Below are 17,500 nucleotides of genomic sequence, written 5' to 3'. Positions count from 1 at the left end.
TAATAATAATATTATTATTGGTTTCTTCTGTAAATTGTATTGCATTGAAAGTATTGAAATGTGGCATAAGTATTGCAATATGTATCGTATCATGAAGGGGGCGTATCGTTTCAGCCCTAATCGATAACACTCCTTCACATATTATGTTATTTCTAGCACATGACAAACGCTTCATATCTGTATTTAGGAATTAATCCTAGGATGACACTCACCAATTTAAATTTGAAGGGTATCCTTGCTTAAATTTTAAAACTTTCCCCACCAGATATTAAAATTTCTACTGAAATCTATTTACAAATTAACCTTGAAATTACCGAAAGCACCAATGTTGAAATTCTATCTGCAAACCCAAGGGAGTTCTGATGGCATATGGAGTGTTTCTGAAAATTTCATGTCGATCGATCACTGCCTATTCTTTTGAGTACAAGTACCACACGTTTCACTTCAGTATGTTGTGGTTCTCGAAGACTAAATTAGCACTGATAGATTAGATTGAATGACACAGATCATATCTTTAAGAAATAAAAATTTACTTGTTGGGCATTTGTTGAAAAGTATATAAATTTTGGGGATTTAATCATTTGAGACCAAAGGGGAACCCTTCAAATTCAAAATGTCAACCTGTAAGATTAGTTTACACTAGTTAGGGAAAGACATAATGAATGTACAGAATAATGAATAACGTGGGAAACAATGAATTTTACTAATTATTTTTTTAAAAGCACACATTTTAAAGAACATTTAATTTAAAGGTGGGATTCAGTTTGTGACCACAGCCAGGCGAATATCATCCATTATTTAACTGTGACACAGTGGGTCTATAGAATGACTAAAGAGACTGTCATTCACCGAAATTACCAAAACTATGACAGTCATTCTACATAGTACATTCCATGTGCCGTTAACAGTTCTTATTTTATAAAAAAAAAATGCCCAACAACTGGGAGCTGGTTATTAAAATCAACAACAAAATTCTTTGTCTACTCTATACTTAAAAGAAGTTCGTGCTAATGAAGTATGTTTAGAAGAATATGGATACCTTTTAGTAAAACTAACACACGCTAGGCTTCGGTGACAATGCGAAACCAGTGGAGCCGGGTGAAGGTATCTAAGTAAGTTGTTCTTCTATTATTTCGTACAGTTGCCAGAGGTTGAGGCCCTATTCAAGTTCGGTCTGCAGTGGTTTCGGCCCTGTGCAAGTTACTCACCCCTTGATTAAAACTTCAAGCACAATTTAGACTTCTTATGGGTAAAGTATATCATAAACGTTCAGAATTCGTAAAGTAGGCGATTTTTTTTTTCATAGTGAGTTTTTTCATGTAAAAAGTTTGATATTATTTTTTATTTCTTTTCACGTTTAATTACGAACAGCGATAGTACAAGTGAAAGATTTTGTGATAAAATGATTTAATTGTGTTTTGGTCATCAGTAGCAATTAAATTTATATAGACAGTAACTTCGCTGGGTGTTATTAAATTGTTTTCGATATTTGATGGTAGTTCGATTAGGTTACCTTCACTCAGTCACCGGTTGCACGAGTTCGTACTAGTCATAGTAGTTGTATGAAAGTGATCAATCTCATAACTCCTATAAGCAATACAAAATAGAGAGTTAGGCAAACATTGACCCCTGGGTATATACATGTACCAGAGGTGGGATCAGGTACCTAGGAGGATCAAGCATCTCCTGTCGACCGGTCACACCCACCGTGAGCCCTATATCCTGATCAGGTAAACGGAGTTATTCGTAGTCAAAATCAGTGTGACAAGACGGGCCTAACAATTGGTATGAAACAAGTCAGACAGCATTTGACCCAATGCTAGGTTGTATTGGCAAACTAGATCGCTATAACGACCATAGACTTTGCGAAATGCTGACTTTAAGCAAGACTGTTGAAACCCCTGCATCATCAACATGTTCTGTCAGTAGCCTGCCTCGATTTAAAAACTGACCATACGCAGAACAAGTTCTTGCGTATCGAATCATTTGAGAGATATAAACACCATATGCAGGTCATAATGGGATATTGCTAAATCAATATAGAAAGTTGACGAAAGAGAAGCTGAAATCATCCCGTTTGTCATAAAGTTGAGTTGTTAGTTTGCCGTTAATTAATACATGTGTCTACTTCCAATAAAATATCTGAGTATGAAGCAGAAGTGTATGTGTTTTTGCCCTGCAGGGTATCTTTACATTAAATTTTCACATGTTTATTTAAGTTTGCTGGGATTGAGGTAATTATTCCTTTTTTATTTTAATGTAGGTGTATTTCTTTTTATTATCATTATTATTAAAAGTATTTATGAACGTAATGTTTTAATTTCCATCCATGCATTGACACGTGAAACATTGATTGATTGAATTTTGCGGTCTCATATCCGAAGGACCGTGCCATTTAGTAGCTTCTTACGATTGATGATGTTTTCCGCCACACTCAACAATCTTTCAGTTACGATAACCAAGGGGTACTGATTGAGAAATCATGGGGATATATTACCGGTATATTCCATGTGGTAATACAGCTTTACTATATAAAATCAAGGTCAGTTTTCATTTTCAACATTTTTCAAAAACGTTTGTAGAAAGTGTCGTTTAAGTATACAATATACACGTGCGCACTGAGTTAATTGATTGATTTACCAATAATACATGTATGTATAATTTACAATGTATGTATACATATATATTCTAGATCTATTTTTGTATATTATTACTAGATAAAATACATTTGTTGATGAATGAGTATGTTAATTGCAGCAATTTTTGGGATTTACTTGAGTTTTTGAATATATGACCGGCATATTTGATCTTTGAGAAAAATTAAACAAGTTTCTTTCAAAATTTCTCTATGATGGTTGTATTTTTTAATAGAAAATGAAATTCATCTTCAATTGCCCCAGTATTACATAGATTATCATATCATTCATGAATGTGTTGGTATAGACCCGCGTGTCTTCCCTTTCCCATGGCAAGGTTATGTGAGCTTAATCTCATTCTGCTGATAACTGACCTCTGCCTTTTTAATGAGTAAATCACTGTATGCACTGCGTTTAAAGTTATCGAAACAACATGATAAATTTTTAATTGTTGTGAATTATGAATTTTTGCATATTCTTCATGTAAACATTGATCTGTTTATCCTTTGTTTTATACTTCCCAGAAATGGGTTTATCGAACTTTCTTATTTTAGTTACGAATGAAAATTGTTCATAACGGTGAAACATTTTTGTCCAAGAATATGGGTGGGCTGTTGCTTTATAGTTTTAAACACTACTGCATTTTCAGAAGTAATGTGGTGGTTCCAAAATTTTATGCTTAAAGGATACACGTTTGTCCACAGGGGTGATCTGCCTAAATCTGCGCTGCAAGGAACATTCGTAGTTTTACTATTTCCTTTATAAACTGAATGAAATGTTTCTATAACTGCATTTTCACCAACATTGGTATAAATACCCTAAACTTCACAACAATAAAGAATAACTGGTGTTACAATAAAGTCAAAAAGTTTTTCCAAAATTTTACATGGATTATCCAGACCGATGATTTTCTTTTTATTAAAATAGGCTTTTCTGGTCTTTTCCACGAGAAATGACATAGCTAAGTCCAAGTTTCCGTTACATTTCAAGGCTATTCCAAGATAACAAAATTTCGGCATTATGTGATGGTTGGTTGTATATTGTTTAACGTCCCCGCGAAAATCTTTCACTCAAATGATATGGAGACGTCACCATTACCGGATGGTTGGTTGGTCGTATATTGTTTAACGTCCCTCTCGAGAATTTTTCACTCATATGGAGACGTAACCATTGCCGGTGAAGGGCCTCTGCTCCGCGCTTACGGTCTTTGAGCAGGGAGGGATCTTTATCGTGGCACACCTGCTGTGACACGGGACCTCGGTTTTTGCGGTCCCATTTAGTCACCTCTTACGACAAGCAAGGGGTACTGCTCAAGGACCTACTCTAACCCGCATCCCCACGGGACCGGCACTATTTGAAGTACATTTCCATCATAAGTAAACTCACTGACACAACATTTATCAGTTGAATTAAATACAAGAACTTTATATTTCTCAACATTAACCTGTAATTTCCAATTTGAATATATATTATCTTATGATAATATTATTATAATATCCAATATTTCAAGAATATTTAAACAAATCTGTGTCCCAGTCTTACTTTCAGATAATAACACAATATCATCAGCATATAATAATCAATTTACAGAGATATCACCAATTTGAACAGGATCACAACTGCTTGCTTCAAGTTCATCAACAATGTCATTAATAAAAATATTGAAGAGATATGGGCTTAGAAATACCACCTTGTGAAATCACTATGATTTAAGCTTCACTAAGACCATTTGCAAACTTTATCTTGATTTTTGTATTTTCATACCAAAAAAAAAAAAAAAAAAAAAAAGAAAAAAAAAAAGTATTGAACCTACCGGTGGGTATATTAGATTGCAGAAGTTTATAGAAAAGTCCAACCCTCCATATTATTACGAGATCGATAAAAGCTGCAGAAATATAAGACGATGTAGTTTAGAAAGGAAACACGGGGTTATATTTTTTGTACATAGAAAGTGATGTCACTTTAATTATGACAGGTCACTTCAACCATGCACTACACCTTCGCCTTGTATTTTGATTCGGGTTATCTTTAACCATAAGTTTTCTTTTTCGCCGCTATATACATCCAGGTGAGGGCGCTTCTAAACTAGGAACATATTTTCCCGCTGCAGAGTCGGCGGTCCATCTGCTTTACGTCTATGTAACATTTTCCACATTTATGTACAAGTAGTAATATTTGAACTGTGCATACTTTATCAAGAAGTAGTTTTCCCCCTCTGTCTTGGTATCAAATCAGAGTTATCTAATCCATCTGGACCGAAATTGAATAGGGCCGAAATTTCTGGCAACCTTTTTGACAACGGAGATTTACAAATAATTTAACTGAGAAAATTTAATGAAGTTTTTGCAATCATCTTACTTTATGTTTATCATTGATATATGATATTTCCATTAGCGAATTCTCCCATCATAAATTCCGTATTACCGGGAATTGTGTGCTATGTTTGTGAAAGGTTTTCTTGTTTAGAATTTTTTCAGATTAAGGGGAAATAATCTGTATTGTAACTCGATTCGCTGTCAAAATGTGTCCCAGAAAGGCCTCTTTTCACTTAGTAAACAAGCTGCGATGTGTTAAAAAGATTGTAAACCTCGGTAAATGTGGTAAACAGTAGTTTTGCAACCTTGAGTCAGTTTGGGTAAGTGCGAGGAAGAAGGAATGTGAGATATATTTATTGTATATGGTATCATGCCATAGAATGACTTGAATGATGCTCATTGGGCCCTATACTATAGATTCTAGATCTATACGAATAAGGAAATAATTGGACTTCAAACGTAGGCTTTGGCTCAGGGATAGGGGTCAATCGTCATTCTTAACAAATATTTGTTAATTTTGATATTTCACCCCAAAAGTTATTTGGCTTCTCAAAGTTGAATCACAGAATTAAAAAAGAGTTTTCAATTTCAAGGAAAAAACTTTATATTTTATTCTTTTAATTATATTATTTCATCTCATTATAAACATACATGTGTATGTCGCCCAACGCCAATTAAATGTGGCTTTATCCAACATCCATTGGAGAGAAATATGCACAAATAAAAATAAAGCAATTTTACCTGAAATTTGGAATGAAGACAGAGGAAGACATTCAAAAGTACATGTAATGTAACTATTTATGATAGTTTATTATACATTTGCTTTATCCAGATACAAATATACAATATATGCATAATAGAGATAAGCAACACCATCGGGGCATGTGTTTACTGCTAAAAAATTTGTGACAATCCTATGAATTCTTAATTTCTACTCATTGGTTTGATGAATTGATAGCAAGCTTTGAAATGATTTGATGATTAATAAATATACTGTAACAGGAAGGGAGAAAATGCAATGGACCAGACTGGGATTTGAACCCACATGTCCCCTGAATCTCCAACCAGGTGCACTACCAACTGAGCTAACTGTGCCACCAGCAATCAAACCCGGCAACTCCTCCCTCTTTAAATGTTTTCACACTTGATTCTTTTTGCCCCTGGCAGGACTTTCACCTGCAAATCCAGGGATGGTCTATATGTAACAGGAAGGGAGAAAATGCAAGGGACCAGATTGGGATTCGAACCTGGGCCCCCATAATCCCTAGTTAGGTGTTTTACCAACTGAGCTATCTGACCACTGGCAATCAAACCTGGCTGACCGCTACATTACTATTAGCAAAATATAGGCAAATTGTAAGCGTTTCCGGAAATCTTGTTAATTTGGCTACGTTGTAGTCTTTTGACCTTTTTGAAACTTCTCTGTCATGTTAATGATATATAGATGTGCAGTCATATCTTATAGAAATGCATCTTGAATGTTGTAGTGATAAGAGTTTGAAAGGTTTTGCCTTGATCTCCTTGATTTACTTAGATGGTATATATGATTTTAATCAGTATGTGCATTTTTACCAAAATACCGTGAGATAATACAAGATTTGTGGAAGTTGCTAATATCTGTTATGTATATCTCTGTTTATCCAACTCATCAGAGTAGTGGATATACATTCACTGGGCAAGTTCTCGCAAATACACAATTTGTTGGATAAAACAAATATAAAATCACAATATACAGTTTAATATCAAAATCATACCAAGAATGCAACCATCCTGACATGTATACCCTTATGGAAATAACATACTTGCAGTATACTTAAAGTATACTTCCAAGCATATGAAAAGTCTTTTACTATACTTGAAGTATTTTGATTTTATATGCAAATTAGTTTGCCAAGTATACTTTATACAAGTATAAGTTTACAGTTATCCAGGCCTTAGCTTACCATGATTGAACTAGGATAGTTTCCAATCTCATGATCCCCTATCACTGTGACAGTAGCTTAGTTGGTAGAGAGCTTGTTTTGTGAGCAGGAGGTTCGATTCCAAGCTGAGACAGGCCTTGGTTGGAAGCACATTGTTCCTTCACTAAGTGTTTGGCATCAGAAGTGAAGGCTGTGGATCTACTAAGTTCTGTGTAGGGCATTCCATGATTGATACAATGAAGAGCCCTCACTGTTAAGTGACCCTGAACACTTAACATAGATTTAATAAATTTGTGGCACTAAGTTAAAGCTTGTAAAGTCTTGATTGTATGTAAAAGTGAACATTGTGGCCATGAACCTCTTGTTAAAATTAATATATATATTTTACCATAATAACGTGACTTATGCTTAAATCTTTTTAGGATTAAGAAGTTCAAAAATGTAACCACTTGTGCCAAAGAATGATAGCAAGAACAAGACTGAGGTTATAAGTTACCAACATTTTATCAAATGGATTCAGCACCCTTGTCAATGGTTTACCGAAGTGCAAAGCAGCTTCCAAAGTTGAATTTGGCCTTCCAAGAATTCTACAAACATGAAGAATTTTGTGACATCACCCTTGTTACGAACACTAAACGTCTTCGGGCTCACCGTGTAGTTTTAGCTGCTTTTAGTCCTTACTTTTATCAAGCATTTTCACAACAAAACAACTACCTATCGGATTTTAATTGTCATCGTTTGGATGAAGAAAGCTTGAAATGTCTGTTGGACTTCTGTTACTCCGGTGTAATTACCGTCGATTCTGTTTCAGCAGAAAGGTTACTTTCTGTGGCATCAATCTTGCAGATCAAGGAGGTGGAGAAATTATGCCAGACTTTTTTGCGTGCACACCAGGCGTTCGTATGTGAGGTATGATGACCACAGACTTGATTTAGACTGTAAATGTTCAGTTGATCTTTGAAATTTATCCACTGATGAAAATAAAGTTAAGATGAAAATACTGGTTTGTAGATTGCTTCCGAGATACAGGAGAAGAATTCTTCACCATCTCCCAGGGGTAGGGGCTCTACCGAGCTGTTTTTTGTGGAGAGCTCTGGTCGCTTTAGCCCAGGAACAAGTCCTAGTGTATCAACATCTGGACGGCCCGTGTCAGAAACTAGTTCAGTGGAGAATCCCGACTTGGAGATTGTCAAACAAGAACATCCGGAGCCAGGTAAGAGCTGGATTCACATCTTGAAATGAAAGTGAAATAAGTATGTTGTGTAGGTGTACAATTTATTCTTCATCAGAACATTGAGACTTTCCAAAATTAAATTTTGCAACACTTGCAGAGCAAAGCAATTACCGATGTAGCTTAGTCATGTTTGCCCAACTGCCATACTCATTAGAACTTGCTCAACAACAACAACAACCCCCCCCCCCCCCCCCCATTTATTTGTTATACTGTGTATGTACTCATTTAGCAGGATTATATTTTACATGTAATACATGTACTAGTACACCAAACATGGTTGCAGTAAATCATAAATTTACCTCTGATTCACTTCTTGGCACAATAGACCAGTGTTCTACCAATTGATCTAAAAGGGTTACATATAACCTCTTGGACATAGTTTGTAGGAAGGCCTTCCACCTGAAGGAATTTGATCCACAGCAAAGGCAAATCTGTACTAATGTCTGTATGTCTTTAAAATGTTACATTCAGTGCCCAGCCTGAGGTCCCGGGTGCTTTCTGGCAGGTAAGAGTGATCCCATAGCTTCACTCAATAGGTGCTGGCATACAGAGAATTTGGGTGCCCCTCTCTCAGAAGGGGGACAATGCTTTAGTGTTAAGAAATATGACTCTGGCTGGTAGGCTATCTAAACCTTTAGCTTAACTGGACTGTTGTGTAAAATTACTGGGCAAGTAGAAGTGCCTGGCAATAGAAGTGAAAGTCACTGGTCTTTGGATATGATCTGTATAAACAGAGGTCCTATGTCATCATCATGGTAGTCGCTGGTGCAATAAAGAACTTTCATTGCTATGACCATAGTTACCATGCACAAGTCAAAATTTGTGGCACTTCACCTAAAGCTGGTGATGTCTCTACAAGAGTGGAAAATTCTCAAATGGGACACATAACAACATACAAATGTATAGTATTCTTAAAGGGAAAGGCAACCCAAATTTTTTTTACATGATAAATGATAGGATTAATTATATGATAAAGATTTGTTATACTATCCTGTTGATATACGGACCATGGGCACTTATATCGCTTGGGGCCTAATTATTATATATAAGAGTACTCTTATATATAGTAATTAGGCCCCAAGTGATATAAGTGCATGTGATATGGACTAGATAATCTTCAGTATTAATTTTAAAACATTAAAAATTGAAATTGCCATGATACGGAACTCTTTTGTATTCAAGATCACAAAAATCAATAATTTTGACATCACACCGTCTATTCCGGTTTTTATGAGATAAGATCATCAAAGACTCGCATGCATGTGGGAGATTTTACGAATACATTGTAAATAGGTGGATGCCTTCCTGTGAAGCAGTTAATTACACTAATGCGAAGGGGAGATGTGAAAAAAAAATTTTCCTCAAAATTCCTGACCCAACAGTTATTTGGGTAAAAAAAAAACTATGTAAAATGTGGATCCATCATTTGCATAATGACAAGTTGAGGTTTGAGACATTTACATGTATGAAGAAATGTGTACCATCTGCCTGGTCTGCGACGCAACTGAACGTCTTCTTTTCTTAATTTCTTCTTGCGGAAGAACGGGCTCAAATCTATACAGCTCCAAACTTAACTGTTCGTAACCTGTCATCTTTACAGTGCTGCTGATGAAATAAACCAGAACTGACAGTGTGACGTCATAAATTATAAATGACCGCTCTCTTAGCGGCGGGCAATTTGAAATATAAGATAGATTAATATTGATTTAATTGTTAAGCAAGGATTTTTGTTGTTAAAGACTGTCATTTACGATATCAGTAAGTAATACTTTATTCATAAAGGCAACAATGTGGTTAGGGTTGCCTTTCCCTTTAATATTTACATATACTGTTATCTACTATAACATATGCTTTAAATTCGAATATTTGTAATTTTTCAGCAAGCAGAGAAGAGCATGCTAGAGAGGAACTTGTGTCACCAGCCACTTTAGCAAAGCGAATGCACTACTTGCCAAACCCAGGCTTGAATATTATTGACATGACCCAGTTATCTCCTACTTACCTAGGAACTCCTTACCCTCGCCCTTTATTGTTTCCACGGCCGTCTCCACAACCTTTCCACCTGTTTGCTCCTAAACCGAGAGAGAAGAACAAATCAGAGAACAGTACTGATATTGATCAACACAGAACAGAAGACCACCATGACCCAAGTGTTAACATATCTATAGAGACAAATTTTCCTCAGAAACCTGTAGATTCTGTTGGATTAAGCCAGTCTAATTTAGGAAAGCACCCCTCTCCTACTGAGAATGAGGTGGAGAACACTGGGCTCTATCACACATGCTCTATATGTCAACAAAAGTTCAACAGCAGTAAAACTCTTGGTATTCACATGGTTCTTCATGAAAGGGGCCATCCATCTTTTATACCAAAGCGTAACAGGAAGTCGACCTTCCCTCAGAAGCATGAGCACACAAGAAGTGAGTTAGGAAGTTCTTCAGGAGAACTGTTCACTTGTAGTACGTGTGGCAAAAGCTTCAGAGACAACAGATCCCTTAAATTTCACAGATACAACCATGTCCTGCGCCATGTGTGTCCCATCTGCGGCAAGCGGTTCTCTCGCAGCTGGAATCTGCAGCGACACAAGAAGTCACATTTCAAAGTAGGTATGTCTGGATGGCAGCTGACTTCTGAAAACTCAGAAGATTTAACCCGATCAGAAGAGGAGGGAGAGAATCTGAATTCCTCTTTCACTGATGAAGAGAATCAAATGGCCTCTGCTCATATAGCAGAGGAACCTGTTGATTTGACTGAAGCAGGCAAATCTGAAAGGTCTGAACTTGGACCTTGAATATTTATTAGTCCAAATAAAGTGTAATGTGCAATGGTTTGTTTAATGGTAGATTTCTTTTCTCTTCATCCTATGTCTATTTTCATCAATTTTTTGATAGTTATATGGATTGTGTTTTATTATTTGGTGTTTATTCCAAACTTATAAGGGATTTTGTCTCAAAGATGGAATGTACATGTAGTTGCAGTCCTGCTCACTCTATGGCTGGTTCCATGTTTGTACTTTCTCACCAAGGTTTTCATCTGGAGATCCCTTTATCACAGTTTTGTTGCAACTACTAATCGGAACTTTTCATGCTGAAAATGGATTGGCATGATCCATCATTTGGTAATGCACCACACAAATTGCAAATACTGTTTAAGTGGAAGTTTTAGGAGACACAAGTTTAGCAATTTTCCCATAGAAAAGGGTATATATATTTAGCGGGAGCTAATTTTAGCGACTTTATAATTCCAGGAAAGACAGTTCTTACCTCCAATATGGAGTAAATTGTTAGCGATATTCAATTTTAGCGATCTAATCACTTTCGCTAGTACTGCCAAAATTAAATCCTTGCTAAACCTTCTGCTTATATGGTAAGTCATCTACTTTCCATAATGCATCTATGACATTTACCTGGGTAGACATAATGCATCTATGACATTTACCAGGGTAGACCACATGCAAAGTTAAGTTACACCGAATTCTACACAATTCTCATCATGCTGACAGGAGTGTGACCCATTCTCATGGTACCTCTTCACAAATCAATGGGGCAATTTGTTTGCGTTTGCTAGTTACATGCAAGTTTTTTGTGCACACATATTTTTAGCGTACCTGAGCTGAAAGCTCAAGTGAGCTATTTTGATTACCTGTTTTGTCCATCCGTCTGTAAACTTTTCACATTTTCATCTTCTTCTCCAGAACAACTGGGCCAATTTCAATCAATCTTGGTATACATCATCCACGGGTGAAGGGGATTTAAGTTTATTAAATGAAGGGCCATACCTCCTTCTAAAGGGAGATAATTATGAAAATGAAAAAATGGGGTTGGGTCATTTAAAAATCTTCTCAAGAACCACTGGGCCAGAAAAGTTCAAATTTACATGAAAGCTTCCTGACATAGTGCAGATTCAAGTTTGTTCAAATTACGGTTCCCGGGAATAGGATGGGGCCACAATGGGGGATCAAAGTTTTACATGCATAAAGGGAAAATCTTGAAAAATCTTCTTTTCAAGAACTACTGAGTGAGAAAAGTTAACATTTACATAAAAGCTTCCCGACACAGAGCAGATTCAAGTTTGTTCAAATCATGACTCCTGGGGGTAGAGTGTGGCAATAATATAAAGGGGGTTCAAAGTGTTATATGCTGATATATGGGGAAATTATCTCTTGAACTATCTAGGCTAGGGTTTTCATATTTACATCTTTTACGAAAAGACCTCTGTGATGCAATGGTGTGTGATATTGTTACCTTGACCTGGAAGTTTGACCTACTTTTAATAAAAATCTGACCTATACAAAATATCCCGAACTATTTTAATGCCTCGTTCACACGGATGCGCATTAAATTTTACTTCGAATCAAATTTGATGCAAAGTAAAATAATGCGCATTAAACTAATTCGAATTAAATAGCGTTCACACGGCGGTAATGTTTAATGCTAAGTAAACTAATGCGCATTAAATTCGTATGCATCTCTATTAAAGGGTGCACGAAATAATAGAATAGACTTTGTTACTGAAAATTATTTTTATGGATATTTTACTGAATATTGTGTAGATACAGAATTCTTTGTTCAAAACGTTATATAGGCCTATATGTAGTATACTACATGTTTACAATTTACATACATAACTGATCTACACATAAAGAGTTTTTTGTCATGTTTATTTATATGTTCCCAAGAAATTACTTCTTATTTCCTCTGACAACCAACATTCAATCAAGACAATATCTTGTTTCTTCATGGGCCCAATTTTAAAACTTCGGCACGTCTTTTTCACCATTCCGCTGACTATTGTTGTAACGTAATTTTAATTACTAATACGTATTATAAGTCTACTATGACGTCATATGGTATAAAAATTAACAATGAGCGGCATATTTGTTTTAAAAAATGTAAATAAGAAAATCATATTATCACTATTTTAAAACGTTGTCGTATTTAAAAACAATTCCTTCCACATGTATTACTCAGTATGCCTATGCAGAGCACATATTTATGTCTGACATTATCTAATGACATGCTGTTTGTACATGTTTTTAGTGATTATTATCATTTTGCTTAGTTTTTCGTACAAAACTAACATTAATATATATAGCTGACCATGGGTATGATGCATGTGACCCAAATTGGCCATTACGCATGCGTCTACAGTTAATTCGAATTAGCTTCGCTTAGCGTTCACACGGAGCTAATGCGAAGTAAATTAAATCGCGACGTCAATTTTAATTCGAAGTAAACTAATGTGCATTAAAATCTCCATGTGAACGCAGTTCAGATTTAATTCGCATTAACTTATGTTTAATGCGAATTAAATTCTTCGTGTGAACGAGGCATTAGATGGATCTTTCATATCCTGTATATATATTTCTTATGGCAATTAAGACCTTTCAATTCTTATCATGATCTTTGACCATGAACTCGCAGTTTGACCTACTTTTAAGAAAACATAACCTATTAAATATATTCATAACTATTTTCGGTGGGGCATTCTAATTTTGCATATACATTAGTTTCTTTATTGCAACACCTTGGCACACAATTGGGTTTGGTCTTTTTGACTTCTATATTTCAAATTTTGTAAATCGGTTCTTTATTGCAAGACTATTATTTTGTGAAGCTCGATATTGTGACCTGGACGTTGGACTTCTTTTAATAAAAATCATACCTATTTAATATTTCCTGAACTATTTAAGATAGAGCTTTCATATGATGTACATAGATTTCTTTTGGCAAGGTCTTCATGATTAATGACCTTGGTCTTATCCAAAACAGCAAGATCAGGTTAGTCATGTTGGTGTTGAGGCATCTCTGTTATGTGAATTCATTTTCAGTTATGTTGTGATCTTTTGTGGTGAGGTTAGACTCGCAGTGAATATGAGGTCAAATTTTTTCATGGGAATGAAGATGGATAAAAAAATCTTTTACAAACACAACATCTGATCAATGGCAGGGCCAAGGTGACTCGGGTGAGAAATGTGACCCATGGTCTTGTTTAAAATTTGGTTGCACTTTTTCCAATAACACTAACTCTTCCATATTTGATATAAAGTGTCCTTTTGGTTTCCTGCATCCTACTCGAGTGAAACATTTTTATCCCTGTGTAAACTTCAAGGAACATTCAGTAATTTGCACGGATACATGTATATATTACATGTAAGAATTATGTTGCTTTTATCCAACATCAGTTGACATCTTGATTTTTGTTCCAATCTCCAGGTTACGTCTTTACTATGCGATGCGATTATTTTCTTGTATACTTTCATTTACGACATGCGTGTATTTTCCTTTCAGTCAAAAGAGCATGGTCATATATACTTGTATATTGTTGATTACTCACATTTTGTAGCTTATCCCAGTCTGCTTTGTATTCTGAATCATTTTCTGTGTGAATTTAAAGTTGCTACTCGTAGCATACTCTTAAAGAATCATTCTCGAAGCATACTCTTAAGAATCATTTTCGAGCTGACGGTGTCGTCTAATGATTCAGTCAGAAATAGTATATATGTTGTTTAGATTCTTTGCAAAATGTTGTTAGTGATATTTTCTTGTTAAATATTGCAAAGAGATGGAAAAACACTCAGTATATTATTGTTAAATGGCAAATATACATCATTGTTGAGCAATGCGTATTTAATATACTGTAATCATGTTACTAGTTTTCATATTCTAAGCGTTGTTAATGTACAAAGTTTTAGTATGCATGTTGTTGAAATCAAGACATTGTTTTGCCAGGTTTAAACATGTATGTTGTTGATTTGCCACATTTGAACATTTATGAATGTTGTTGATTTGCCAGGTTTAAACATTTATGATTTGTTATGGGAATATATATTGTTATCTTTATCAATAAACATTAGCCAGAATAGTGGTTTTAGTGTATCACTATCCAGCATAGTGTATATTATTATTACATAAGAAAACAAGAGCAATGCCAACGTGGCATAATACGCCAGTAGATTTTGCTCAAGGAAAACATAATTTAGTGGGATTCATATTTTAGTGAAGTTAACACTGTCCTCTGTGAGCTAATTCATTATTATGCTTGTAGAAATGGATATCAAGATATAAAGTGGGATAGCCTTAGAATGCGCTACTTCATAAATATGCTAACGGTTCGGTTTGTATCCTGCCCACAAGGTTTTCCTAATAAGTGATACTACGACCTTGACCTTGAAAAACAATAGGCACCTTCCTCTCATCATGATCAAATATACCAAGTTATAATATCCTGGAGCTTACGGTTCGGTTTGTATCCTGCCCACAAGGTTTTCATAATAAGTGATACTACGACCTTGACCTTTGACCTTGAAAAACAATAGGCACCTTCCTCTCATCATGATGATCAAATATACCAAGTTATAATGTCCTGGAGCTTACGGTTCGGTTTGTATCCTGTCCACAAGGTTTTCCTAAAAAGTGATACGACTTTGACCTAGAACTTCCTCTCATCATGGTGATCAAATATACCAAGTTATAATATCCTGGAGCTAACGGTTCGGTTTGTATCCTGCCCACAAGGTTTTCCTAATAAGTGATACTACGACCTTGACCTTGAAAAAGAATAGGCATCTTCCTCTCATCATGGTGATCAAATGTACCAAGTTGTAAAGTCCTAGGGCTTATGGTTCAGTCTGTATCCTGCCCACAAGGTCCGGACAGACAGACGGACGATGCCATACCATAATACATCCCGTCTTCGACGGGCGTATAATTATTAGAAGAAAAATTGGGAAGGACCTGAACCATCTGATGACAATGGCTGATTTAAAAAATGACTTAGCCATTTTCAACTCTACATTGGCAATGCACATAACAAAAGTTAGGTGCCAAGGCTGGTGTTACTCTCTGTTTAAGGTATTCAATGTATAATGACCACATTTCATATCTAATAAATGGATGGTGGAATTTTTGTAATCATGGTATCATTTTGAAGGGCTCATCAAATAAAAATAATCCACCATAGGAATTTTTAAAATTTTGTTTACTGCTTGATTTATTTCACCTAGAATTTAACATTGAAGTATATGGGAAAGGCATGTTTTATTACAATATTTTAAAAAGAAATTATATTACATACAAATCTCTTGGTAGAAAGTTACATACACCTACTCTTAATGAAAATATGAAATAAAATTAATCATTGACCACACAATTTTTTTTAGAAAATTAGATTTTTCTTATTTTTGCAAAGGGCAGACAACTCTTCCAAAAAGTCTTAAGTGCAAAAAGGTCAGCTTCTAATCATTTACCAGTCATGTGAGTTTTGTCTGCTTCACTTTCATCATTATTTAACAATAAACATTTATGTTGATCTAAATCCTTCAAAATTGTTCATTATCCTTTCATTATACATGGAATACCTTAACAACAAGTTTGAATTTATTCCCCAATGTTGGTTATGTGTTCTGAGTACATAGAACACTGAATGAATCCCCGTACATAGAACACTTAATGGATCCCCTTACATAGAACACTGAATGGATCCCCTTACATAGAACACTGAATGGATCCCCTTACATAGAACACTGAATGGATCCCCTTACACAGAACACTGAATGAATCCCCGTACATAGAACACTGAATGGATCTCCTTACATAGAACACTGAATGGATCCCCTTACACAGAACACTGAATGGATTCCCTTACATAGAACACTGAATGGATCATCTTACATAGAACACTGAATGGATCCTCTTAATACATAGAACACTGAATGGATCTTCTTACATAGAACACTGAATGGATCCCCTTACATAGAACACTGAATGGATCCCCTTGCATAGAACACTGAATGAATCCTCTTGCATAGAACACTGAATGGATCCTCTTAAATAGAACACTGAATGGATCCTCTTAAATAGAACACTGAATGGATCCCCTTACATAGAACACTGAATGAATCCTCTTGCATAGAACACTGAATGGATCATCTTGCATAGAACACTGAATGGATCCTCTTAAATAGAACACTGAATGGATCCCCTTACATAGAACACTGAATGGATTCCCTTACATAGAACACTGAATGGATCCTCTTAAATAGAACACTGAATGGATCCCCTTACATAGAACACTTAATGGGTCCCCGTACATAGAACACTGAATGAATCCCCGTACATAGAACACTGAATGAATCCTCTTAATACATAGAACACTGAATGGATCCTCTTAATACATAGAACACTGAATGGATCTTCTTACATAGAACACTGAATGGATCCCCTTACATAGAACACTGAATGAATCCCCGTACATAGAACACTGAATGGATCTCCTTACATAGAACACTGAATGGATCCCCGTACATAGAACACTGAATGGATCCTCTTACATAGAACACTGAATGAATCCCCGTACATAGAACACTGAATGGATCTCCTTACATAGAACATT

General features: G+C 35.6%; 2 protein-coding genes across 3 annotated transcripts in view; one reads left to right on the top strand and one right to left on the bottom strand.

Annotated features, from left to right (window-relative positions):
• Positions 1-1,189, bottom strand: part of LOC125655914 (proteasome subunit alpha type-5-like) — a 28,950-nt gene extending 27,761 nt beyond the window's left edge. Inside the window, exons 1-2 of one of the 2 annotated variants that reach the window (XM_056144823.1) lie at positions 1,040-1,109; positions 315-468 (exon numbers count right to left, since the gene is read on the bottom strand). The gene's annotated coding sequence lies outside the window, so the exon portion shown is untranslated. Of the gene's footprint in view, positions 1-314; positions 469-1,039 lie in introns of both variants that reach the window. The other variant, XM_056144822.1, reaches the window with a different exon arrangement.
• Positions 1,190-4,968: 3,779 nt separating this feature from the next.
• Positions 4,969-14,969, top strand: LOC125655911 (zinc finger and BTB domain-containing protein 42-like). The gene is made up of 4 exons (XM_048886445.2): positions 4,969-5,271; positions 7,296-7,782; positions 7,885-8,086; positions 9,988-14,969. The coding sequence occupies exons 2-4, from the start codon at positions 7,384-7,386 to the stop codon at positions 10,896-10,898; spliced, it is 1,512 nt and encodes a 503-aa protein (XP_048742402.1). The 5' UTR covers positions 4,969-5,271; positions 7,296-7,383; the 3' UTR covers positions 10,899-14,969.
• The last annotated feature ends 2,531 nt before the right edge of the window (positions 14,970-17,500 follow it).

Source organism: Ostrea edulis, chromosome 7 (assembly GCF_947568905.1).
Source record: "Ostrea edulis chromosome 7, xbOstEdul1.1, whole genome shotgun sequence".
In the NCBI taxonomy this organism is placed as follows: Eukaryota; Metazoa; Mollusca; class Bivalvia; order Ostreida; family Ostreidae; genus Ostrea; species Ostrea edulis.
Note: the sequence above shows the minus strand (reverse complement) of the source record. Positions and strands in the feature narration are given on the sequence as shown.